Source organism: Gymnodraco acuticeps, unplaced genomic scaffold (genome assembly GCF_902827175.1).
Source record: "Gymnodraco acuticeps unplaced genomic scaffold, fGymAcu1.1, whole genome shotgun sequence".
NCBI classification, from domain to species: Eukaryota; Metazoa; Chordata; class Actinopteri; order Perciformes; family Bathydraconidae; genus Gymnodraco; species Gymnodraco acuticeps.
In genome coordinates this window covers 153,891-166,146 of record NW_022991533.1, presented here as the reverse complement: position 1 = coordinate 166,146, position 12,256 = coordinate 153,891, and the positions used below count along the sequence as shown (strand labels likewise).

At 42.7% G+C, this 12,256-nt stretch overlaps 1 protein-coding gene across 2 annotated transcripts in view; it reads left to right on the top strand.

Moving 5' to 3' along the window:
- The window catches only part of LOC117533414 (plexin-A1-like), a 191,590-nt gene that overhangs the window by 101,244 nt on the left and 78,090 nt on the right, over nt 1–12,256 (top strand). For both annotated transcript variants that reach the window (XM_034197132.1, XM_034197131.1), the window contains exons 5-8: nt 5,509–5,609; nt 8,399–8,522; nt 9,433–9,586; nt 10,628–10,727. In XM_034197132.1, the coding sequence (XP_034053023.1) occupies nt 5,509–5,609; nt 8,399–8,522; nt 9,433–9,586; nt 10,628–10,727 (479 nt within the window). The remainder of the gene's footprint in view (nt 1–5,508; nt 5,610–8,398; nt 8,523–9,432; nt 9,587–10,627; nt 10,728–12,256) is intronic.

The window sequence follows — 12,256 nt, the reverse complement described above, 5'->3', positions numbered from 1 at the left end:
TCTTTTTAAAGTTTTGTTTTGTCTTTTTTATCCCACAGTTTTTTTTTTAATATTTATTCTGTTGTGTGGCCAGTCCAACTTTTGCAGTAATTTTGGATATCTGTTATTTATTTTCAAAAAGAAACCAATTATTTGGTCTTGTGAAGTTCATTTTCAAGGTTGGTTTTGCTTCAGCTTTTGGAGACATTTAATGTCCATAGATTTTGCTCAGATGTGGTGAGAATGCTTTTCTAAAGTTTTCGCTACAGTTGTACTCAATGGTGCCACTATATTATTTTTAAGGAGCTTAGAAAGGACACACTTGAGAAGGCAACTCCAGATGCAATGCAGGCTTGTGGTGTATACATTGTGTGTCTCCTGTGCACGTGCACCTCATAGAAGACAAATGGAATTTGACGTTGACAACTTTATTGGCCTTGAACTCACGATATGTGCACACGCAAAGGACAAATAAATAAGCTGTTTGATCAGCCTCTTGCTGTGTTTATGGGATGGAGTAAGAAGAAGAGATCAAACAGTATTTCACGAAGAGGAAAAACAATGGAGCAGATGAATAATTACACCCAGTGCAGGAGAAAGAGGATAAAAAGATAAATAAAAATATGAAATTGAAAAAAAAGGTGATTTGGAGGGAGAAATGGCTGACAATACACAATATGAGAGAGATAAAGATAGCATGGGAGGCAGCAAGGGCAGTAGGCGCAAATAACACTGCAGCGAGTGAGAAAACAAGAGATTACAGCTATCACAGTGGGCACCCATTTTCCTTCTACTGTGACACATAAAGACCTAATTCACTAAAACAGTTCTGTAGCAAACAATTTGAGTTGACCACAATGGCCATATCTGTCAATAACATCTCTGCAGTGTAACAGCGATTTACTATAAGGGCACTGTTCAGCAAATTTAATGTGACAGCAGATTATTTTCCGATGGAACAAAATGATATGATTGCTGCTCCTCACTTTTCTTTTCTCTTGCGACACAACCTTTACCCATCCTCCTTCCCTTTGCCGGTCCTTCGGCACCTCGCCTTTCTTTTCGTTGCCCGGCTTCCCGAGTCTTGTTTGCCTTGCTGCTTAACTCCAATCAGTCAACACATTGAGCTCCTAGCCAGTCATTGATCTCCTAAGCCCCTTACAATCCAGTCAATGCACACATGGTAACCCAGGCTTTGATACAACCCCCCCTGAGCATGTATTCCAGCTCTGGAAGGACTAGGTATTTTACACAGACATCATGGTGAGAGACATGTTTTCGCACTATGCCTAAAAGGATAGCCGGACCACGACTAGGGGTGGGTCTGACTCCCATTTCTAGTGATCGAATTGTAGGCCTGACACACCGATGCCAAAGCAGCAGGTGGCAATGAAAATGAATTAAAGTCTCAGGACAGTATTGACCGCCCAAAACACAGTCCAGTTGTATGTTGTTACATATAGATTTATTTTCATCCACAAAGCTGTTCTCTGCCAGTGCAGATTAAAGCATTTGAAGCTGTGAGATGATTTGATGAGTTGAGATTGGTTAATGTTAGTTTGCAGAGACAAAGCGATGGTGGGACCATGACAGGGGATAACCTCCTCCTCTCGCTGTCTGCCCTTTCGGTCAGTGAGTGGTTAAGTGACATTTTAGTTTTAATTAGACTCTTTATTTCAATTTCTCAACCACAGCTAGTTATAATTACAGAGTTAGGTTCTGATGAAAGGAGAGGAGTCATAAAAGAGCCACACGTTTATGTGATTTCTCCAAATCACCCTCTGGAATCGGAACATGTGACGTTTCCCCCTTCCAATACTGAGCTGTTGGATAAGTACTATATGACGTTGAGTTTGAAAGGCAGGAGGTTCAATGGTAGTTGTTCAATGAGGCACATGCTTTGCTTATTTATGATGCATAGTCTTGTGCAGAAATCTAAAAATAACTGAAAATAAACAGACTTCTTCCTCTCGGCTCCCAGACAGTGCAACACAAAGAAGAGGTTCTGGTTGACATCTCCACTACGCCCCCCTCCTCTTTTACTCTACTATAGACTCTCCCTGTATTTGAATGTTAAAAAAGAAGCCGCAACAAGGCTGTTCCTTTTATGTCTGTAGATTTATCAGCCAATGAAAAGCCGTGCTGAAAGCTTTACAAGTCCATTGGGGTTTTGGGGGTGACCGTCGCAAAGCCTGTTAGCTGGACGTTTAAAAGCAGGTGATAGCGCTCTGTAAAAAGAGATTGGAGAGGAAAGGTGGAAAGTTTATTGCAGAACGGAGATGTCATGGCATTGAGGGTATGGTCAGGGTACATGGCTGACAGAACAGGGAGAAAGGAGAATTGAGTTACAGCGCTGGATGCTATTGTAAATAAGGAGATGGCAAGAGAGGGGAGATGGCGGCCTTGGTTTATAAGGTCATTTAAAGGAGTAATGTGGCACACTGTGGGGAATTGGCTTTCATTAAAAGAGCCATCGAGGGAGGGGAAAATGGTGTGTGTGTGTGTGTGGTGTGTGTGTGTGTGTGTGTGTGTGTGTGTGTGTGTGGTGTGCGTGTGGTGTGTGTGTGTGTGTGTGTGTGTGTGTGTGTTGTGTGTGTGTGTGTGTGTGTGTGTGTGTGTGTTGTGTGTGTGTGTGGTGTGTGTGGTGTGTGTGTGTGTGTGTGTGGTTTGTGTGTCGTGTGTGTGTGTGTGTGTGTGTGTGTGTGTGTGTGTGTGTGTGTGTGTGTGTGTGTGTGTGTTGTGTGTGTGTTTGTGTGTGTGTGTGTGTGTGTGTGTGTGTGTGTGTGTGTGTGTGTGGTGTGTGTGTGTGTGTGTGTGTGTGTGTGTGTGTGTACTGTTCCCCATACAAACGCAGGCACACATTTTTTTGGCTCTACATGCAGTTTATACAAGTACATTCCCGGTACCAATAAGGCATTTAATATCCCCACTGGGAAAAACAACCATCATAGCCAACCACCACATCAACAGCTGTATGCCACTCCCACTGACTAAAGCCCATAGTGACTTCACTACTACCAGAACAGACACAATGGTGAACAATAGACCATATCTATCATTACACGGGGCAGTGATAAGGGTTATGCTAGCTGACCAAGTACCCTTAGTGTTAGCATGATTTATGTGGACCATTGTCCTGAATCAGAGTCATAATGATTTATGAAGAGAAGAGGGGGAATCGGTTTGCAAAGGACATTATGTGATAACATAAGGAATTCTTGCTCCTTCTTTCCACTTTCACTTTTTTTTTGTTAAATCATAAACTCTTTGAAGGACACCCTGTGATGAGTTATTCTCCGAGGTGTCCAATCACATATCCTCAACTATAGCCCACTTCCCCTCATCCACCCATCCATTATCTGCTCATTCATTCACACTCATTTTTCGCCTCTGTCATCCTTTTATTATCCAAGACACACCAATCCCTTGTTCCATCCTTCTTTCAGCTCTCCTTTCAGACGAAAACTATACTCACACTCGTTGTGACAATGACACATAGGAGCCGTCTGCCACCATATCCCATCTACTCAGCACAATGTCCTCGCCCATTCGCCCAGTGTGTGTCTTCCATTACACCTCTCTTTCCCTCTTCTCATCCATCCAGCCAGCTCTTCCAGTAGATGACCGCTTCCCTCTCTTCCCTCTGGTCGCTACCATTGCTCATTTGCATCATTTCATCTGTCTTTTTGTCTCTGGGCAGCAAGCCAACTAGAAAGCTACTGTACCGAGGTCTGTAGAGTGACTGAATGGGATGCTTAGAGAAGGATGAATCTTTGAAAATTGTGAGGCGGAGAAAGAAGCAGAAGGAGCATAGGAGTAATCGAAATAACCAAATGTATAGTGGGGGAAACAGGGGAAAAGGGGGCTTATTGGCACACAGTGTCAAGTGTTTTTGTCTGTCTGCCCTCTGCTAGAGCAGTATTGTTCCATCAAAAAGCCCACAGCCAGTCTGATACAAGACATTTCAGAGAATAAATGAGTTCCACTCTGTCATATCTGTCTCCTATCTGTGTTGTACTTAAAGCTCACGGAGGAATCCCGGCCCCAGTTTAATATTTCAGAGCTGCGTTCCTTTGTCTGCCTGGTTTCCATGCTGCAGTTAACCAGCTTTATCTCTTACCTAAGGCCTCTGCTCTCTCCTGCTATACATTTGTTCCCCCCTCTCTTATACATCATACGTCTCTAAACCTCTCATCCCTACCTCATAAGAAAGTCAACCCCCACTGGGCCAGTCACTACTTAAGTCCCCACATACCACTTGGATGGGGCTCTCATGTTAAAATCTGTGTGTGTGTCCACGCTATAACAGCGTTACCCAAGGGTAGGGTTGTTAAATGCTGTTACTTACTGACCAGCCGGCCTACTCTCAGCTGCATGATTTAAAACAAGCCTGCTGTTGCAATTACACACACACACACACACACACACACACACACACACACACACACACACACACACACACACACACACACACACACACACACATACACATCATGAAACAGAGATCAAGCGACTCATCAACTTGGGGCCCGTCAGTAAAGAAAAGTTGAGTGCGGCGCTGACACTCAGCACATGTGCACACACATACGTGCAAAAACAAGCTCCTTATCTAACGCGCACAAGCATTCTGCGCATATGCTAGCAATCTGTCTGTCTCATACTTAAGACACCGTCAAGTCACACACACACACACACACACACACACACACACACACACACACACACACACACACACACACACACACACACACACACACACACACACACACACACACCCTTTGAGACCCATTGAGACCCATTGGTGCCATGTTGTGAACCGTCTGTCATCACCTATGAGCAGGAGTCGAGGGTAACTTAAACACTTGATCTTGTTTCTTAGCTAACATCTGCAGCCTATCACCAAGCTCGAACATTCAGTATAGCTGTGCATGACACACACACACACACATATATGCACTAAGGTATTGTTGTGCAGGCTCTGTACAGACACTTGATCCGAGTTGTGCCTCTTATACATGTGCTCACACACACACACACACACACGAACACGCATACTGCAGGTCTGTCCGTCTGCTCCTCTGCCTCCCATTGGTTTTTGAGGTCACCTGTCAATCACAGCACAGTTGCCACTGCCACCTGTCAGGTGTACCAGCATGCATTGCAAGAACTCCTCTGTACACGCTTCACTGGAGGCTGTCACACACCGCTGGACTGGAATCTCTCACCAGAACACACACATGCACAAACTGACACACACACGCACATACACTTACACTAGTCGCACACCCTTTCCACAGATTAGCTCTCTTTCAATCTTAGGAATGTACACACTGACACTAACACACTCTGTTTGCTGAATTGTATCAGTCTGATAAGCTGTCAAATGCTCATCTCCATCCAGCCGCGTATACGGTACTGTTCATTTTACGAGTTTGATTACATCAAGGATACTAATTATTTCTTCATCACCTCCCTCTTTCTCTCTCTCCCTCCCCCTTTCTCTCTCTCTTTCTCTCTCTCTCCCCCTAGGTGGTTAGAGTCCCAGTGGAAAGCTGCGAGCAGTACACCACTTGTGGCGAGTGTTTGGGCTCCAGAGACCCTCACTGTGGATGGTGTGTCCTCCACAATGTGTAAGTACCCCACACACTTCATGCACACATTAACACTCTTCACCTTGGAACCCCTGCATGGCATTGTGTAGTAGATCATTTCTTTTAGTTGTGTGTCAGTTGATTATGCTGGAGAGGGAGCACCAACCTGAAAGCTGACACATAAGATCAGGAGCGTTTTGTCACCACATATACTCCAATAGCTGTTGTTTGAAGAGAAAATCCACCTTAAAATTAAATCTAGGATCTGTTTTTCATGGGGGTTTTTTAAAGTAACTATTTACTGAAGAAAACTATTAAAGTTTGTACTGATGTTGTTTTTAACTGGAGGACAGAAATAAGCATTGCAAAAAGACACAGGATACTTTCTTGGTCAGACCTCGGAGCTTTCATTAAAATGTTTTTCAGTGGTGATATTAGTTGTGCATTTTGAAATCTTGCTAAGACATACGTCTCACTTGCTGAATCTTATAGATACCATCATATTCAGAATTTCCAATTTAGGTCAATTACTTAGACTGAGAGATTAAAACTTCAACATTGAATGAGTTGTAATACAATGTGATTGTTGATGTAATGTTAAATCAACAGCATTTACAGAGCTGACCCTTTCTCTTTGCCTCAAAGTGTTGATAATATTCACAAAACAAGTGAATCTTTCTTCATGTAAATGGTTGTCCAAATACCCAGTAAAACCTGGACAGACTGTATAGAGAACCTGAACACTGCACACACATGCAGTAGACAGCCAGTTGGTGCTTTGAATGTGACCTGTGTTAACTATTTTTTAACACCCTGTAATAACTAAAGTAAAATGCCTCTAACACCTTTTTAATTAGTCACATATTTATGATTAATTGAAGAAAACTCACACAGCTTGAAAGCTGCTCGGGCGGACTTATCCTGCTTAAGTGTGTCAACTAAACAAAGCTAAACCCTTTTAATAGCATATACATGACAACACGGCTTGGCAGGCTGCATCACTAACACATCTTAGTGGTATTTAGCTTGTTTTTATGTGTGTTTTTAGTGAACATTATACTTAAGTGGGAACTGTTTGGCAACAAGTTTAGGATTAGTCACTTCCAGTGTTAGTGTTTGGTATGCTGACTAGGTCTTATGTTTGTTTTAAGATTACTATTTAAGATAACATTTTGTAACCCTGAGAGCGATGGTTTGTAGTTATGTTTAGAAAACAAATCTAATCGCTAACAAGTGTAGTGATATATAGTAACACTGGCTCTGTATGTAATCTCTCCCTTTGACTTGAGGGTGTGTTTATATGCACACAGGAGAGTGTGAGAGCAGAGACCTGTTATTGAATGGTGACAGGATGGTAAACCGAAGTTGGAACACCTCAAGCATTGGGCGTAATGCCATCTCTGTGCCTTAATTAAACTTGTGAAACATATCGCCAACCTGCCTTTCCTCAAGGCACACACACACTCACACACACCACCTGTGTTTCTCCATTTTAGCACACACACACACACACACACACACACACACACACACACACACACACACACACACACACACACACACACACACACACACACACACACATACACATACACATACACATACACACACACACACACATCCTTAACATGACATGCACATTTATGATGGACTTGATCCGGAGATATTCTTCTGTTGAGCACATCTTAACCTGCTGTCTTGAATGCAGCTTACTCTTGTTTTTCTGATATTGTTGCCAAATCTGTCCGATATCTCTAGGGACAAATTGGTATTTATTAGCCAAAGTATGTATAAGCCTCGTTTCAGCCCTCTGGTCCTCTTAGCCATATCTTATTAAGAGCAACGTAGTTTCAATCAATGCTGGAATTGAAAGGGGAATACACACACGTACGCGCAGGTGTTCTTAGACAAATGAGCACACTTTATTCAAAACATATTCACACAGTCACACACTAGAGGACCAGTAAAAGGAAAACAGGTCTATAATGAGAAAATGTGTACATTCTTTTATGCATTACTACTCATGCCTGTACAGTGTGTGTAGGTGTGTTTGTGTGTGAGTTAGAGACTCCCGGGGGAGTGCTTGGTGACAGCTTTTTCTTGCTGAGCTTGAGCGAAGGCTAACTAAACGAGGGGATGAGGGGCTGCTGTTCAGAGGAGGCAGTTAGCATTTTTTCCACCCGTCTCCCTCCTCTTATTGTTTAGGCCTCGCAGAACGCAGCATCAGCACTTTTCTCTCCCCAAAGGGACCAGTTGTTGTTAGTGCGAAGGTGAAATGATAGCTAATGCATTATGAATAGCTAATAGTAAAACCGCTGCCATATGGGGCTATATTGCGATTTTTTTTAGCACTATCACTTGGCTCGTAACAAACTAGGGAAATTGCTGACCCCGTTGATATGTGGCTGGTAGGACTTGTATCATTTTTACGGTTTAGGGAAACTTTAATGATTGCCTGTATATCTCCCTAGAAGTTTGATTGGGTGGGGCTGTAAACTGAAGAGATGAGGGGGCTGGAGGTTCATTTAGCTTAGCAGTCTTGCACAAATGTCAGGGCCAATAAGGTAATGATGTAAAGGCCTACAGTAATGGCTGGGGGAAGCTATTAGCCTATTTGTCTTCCGTTATTGCTCCCATTTCTGTGTGACGTGATGGCTTTGCATGTTTGTCATCTTAATATGATAACAGTTGCTCACATTCTCCCTCTCTCCTCTCCTCCCCTCTTGTCTCACTCTTCTGCCTGTCGACCTCTCTTTTTATCCATCTCATAATTTGTGTCCTGTCACCTTTCCTTTCTCTCTTTTCTCTCTTTATCTGCCGCTCCTTAGATGTTCACGCAAGGACCGGTGTGAGCGAGCCGGAGAGCCCCAGAGGTTTACTTCAGACCAGAGGCTGTGTGTGGAGCTTACTGTTCAGCCAAGAAATATCTCTGTCACCATGTCTGAAGTCCAGGTATGTCTCTCAACTGTTTGTGAAAATTACTGTGGTACCTTCCAAACTGAAAAAACAACATCAACAGTGGAATAAACCCTCTGAAATTAGGTCATGAAAACCCTGTGAGTTAAGATTAGTGTGCAAAATGGGGCTTTGGGCTATTCTATGAAGTTTTCTCACAACAAATGTTCTTGCTTTGATACATTTTCATCTACTTAAATATCTAACTGTAAGGGAAAAAATCAGCCAAATGGCAATGATTTACAGAAAATGATTTTAACATTTACAGAAGAATACAATTTTAGCCGGAGGCTGTTATTTGTAGATAATGAAATAATAATTTAACCATGAACGTTTTGTCTCAATGTTTTTTGCACGATGTCTACAGCAAAAACAGTGATCCAAAATAATGTTAAATTACATTGTCTTGATTCAAAAACGTAGTTTGTTTCCCAACAAAAACTATACCAATTAAAACAAACTATACATATGAGAGTATCATTGTCTTTACGCAAGTGGAAACATGAAGAGTCATTCAAAAGTCACAACATCTTACATCTGTAACTTTTTGTGGATTCTTTGTCTTGTCATCAAATTTGTGTGTGTGCATTTATTCATGTGAGTAAGAGCTCTCATTCTGTCAGCGGCTCCTCAAAGTAACCACATCGTTTTGAGTGATTACAGTTTGCCTCACTTTCTTTCTGCACATTAACACGAACACATTAACCTTGCTGTAATAGCTGCTCCGACTGACGCACACACTCTCCTTTATTCCCGCTGCTGTCACATATACTCATACCCACGCTTCTCTCCACCTCCCCCATTCCCCAACACCCATTAACCCTCATGTCATATCTTATAACAATCCATGTACACCATGTCCTTCCATTGATCTTGTACTTATTGTCCCTCTCTTTTCCCTCTCTAGCTGGTCCTCCAGGCTCATAACGTGCCTGATCTGTCAGCGGGGGTCAACTGCTCCTTCGAGGACTATGTGGAGACGGAGGGACAGATCCAGGGTGTTCACATTTTCTGCCTGTCTCCCTCCATCCGGGAAATCATCCCGATCACCAGGAACAAAGGTCGGTACAGGAAGGGCGATGAAGTCATCGGGGTAGTGAGATCACTGGGTGGTGGCAGTTAGCGGGCGGGTGTATATATGTGAAGTTATATATTTGAGGAATTTAGTAATAAACTCTTTTTATGTTGGTACTCTGTATTCCATTTGACACTTTTTATACTTATGTCATCCCCCATCTTCCTTCCTCCATACTGTATGAAGCTGATGCGTCACCTCCTCAGGGGCCTCTTTGTACGATAGCATGAGAGAAAGCTACAGAACGCTAATGTTACTAGATGGTATGTTTAGTGCGTCTTTATTCAGAATACCTTGTCGCCACCAATAACGCTTACCCATTTCCTTTCAGTGGCCCAAACATGAGTCTACATTTATGTACTGAAAATAGAACGGTTTTTGAATTCCCATTATCATGCATTATGCACAGTTGTCAGTTTCATTTTATTAGTTTTTTTCTTTTCTAAACAACACTGGTTATGCTCCTAGCTTTTTTTCAAAGCAGTGACTTCAGGGTGGTTTATCGTTATATTTAAAAATATCTGCATCTTATTTTCCAGAGATTATGCACCTGTTTCATGTCCATTCCTGACAAGCTACAAATGAGAAAAACTTGTTTGATATCCGCAGTCTGAAAACTTGTCAGATAGTGCGCTCTAAGTTTCCTCAAAGAGACATCTGTAGTTTTTCAACTGAGCCCATTATGCCCCATTATGAGTTCTCATCTATGGCATCCAAACTCTGATTGGTGCTGCTATTTTTGATGCCACCCTACTGTGGGTGTGACATGAGCGCTGTGTTGCTAAGCTACAGTGTTTCTTTGTGTGTGCGTGTTATATGTTCAGGTCACAAGTGGAATTCAAATTTAAAGTGTGAGGTGTCGATGGATCATTTATTTTTATTATAAGTCCAATTTCGCAAATGTATAAACTGTGATTGATTATTGAGTTGTTCAGTAATTAATGTAGCTTATTATTATTTATTAACTGTTAAGATTAAGACAAAATTATTCTTAATATATTTATTTCCATATATCTGTTTGGTGCAGGTGACAAGCGAGTGGTGAAGCTCTATCTGAAGTCAAAGGAGACGGGCAAGAAGTTCGCCAGCGTTGATTTTGTTTTCTACAACTGCAGCGTCCACCAGTCGTAAGTACATTAGTCAGTCATTTGCTTCTGTTAGTCTGTTCCTTCTTCTTCCTTAAAGATATTGTTCTCCCTGTCACTTATCCCTATGGGCTGTCTCGTGTTACAGTCCATGAGGGATACAGTTAGACATCCACACAAATATCCCACCCCCCTCCGACCTCCACAGGAGGCTCGTGTTTCCATCGGAGTGAAAAATCGAACGTGCTGTATATGAGAAACGATTGGGATATGAGATGGTAATTCTAGTCTTATTATCATAACCCACAACACACACTAATTATACTTCAATGATTAATTCATTATGCGACGGTCTGCTGTAATACCTCCCAATCACTCTCTAACCACATGTATGTCTCTTTCCCACTTGATAAGACAAATACATCCAGCTTTTCTGGAGCACTGGTATACCTAGTCTGGTACCTTAAGAAAGATAAACCTTCAACTCAAATATAATAAATGGAGTCTTGTGCTTTTTTGGAAGAGTCTCCTTCACACAGATGCCCTTAGCTTTTTGCCCAATCGCAGTTCACTGCCTCTCCCTTAATCCACCTTCTGCTAAAAATCTCCACCACCCATCGAGGCGAACCCCTAGGTCAGTCTTACCATGAGCCTGATGCACCCTGCCGGGGTAAAAGAATCCTTCATCTCCTACACCCCGGCCCACTTGATTCCCCCCCTCCTGTCCATCCACGTCTGATCCAGGGGAGGCTGAAACGTCTGCCGGGGTATTAGCCAAGGGGCAGCAGATGGCTGGGAGGGCCCTGGGGTACAGCACAGCTCCATCCTGGCTTCCCTCTGGATGTTAGATGAGCCTCCTTCGAGGATTGTCCACAAACACACACACGCACACGCACACTCACACTCACACACACACACACACACACACACACACACACACACAAACACACACACACAGCCACACCTCTATCAGCTCTGTCACTTACAGCTCATTGAAGCCCTGAATGTCTTGGACACCTAATCCGTAACTGTGACCTCTAACCCAGCTACCCCCGTCTCCCTGCCCTCCTACAGAAAATCCCCTGGCGCAACAATGATGATTAGCTCAGTTGGTTAGTGGTTTACAAAGACCATTCCCTGTTAATTCATGTCCCATAAGGACCTTGTGATGTTTGCTCTTAATTACCAGTGCCTTTTATTGCCAAGGGTGTACAACCTGTTAGTCCGAATTGCTTCATGTTAATATAGGAAACACCTAGTAAAGTAAAAAAGTTAGATACTCCCATAATGGTTGTATGAAATATGATGTCACATTAAAGATTCTAATATGGCAATGATATCACAAACCAAGTGTGAGAAATGTATGAGCTGTGACGCAGGCATGAGAGTTGCCCATTTGGAGATATTACCCCAATGAACTCTGATTAAATCCGCTCCCGGGGCTGATCTAATACATCCTCGGACTGATGTAATGGACACGTTTAATGAAGTTACAGATATGGCGCGTTGCATCTTCCGTAGCGACTCTGATGGCGACGAGAGATGCCTAGATAAGAATCCCATTTGGAGCT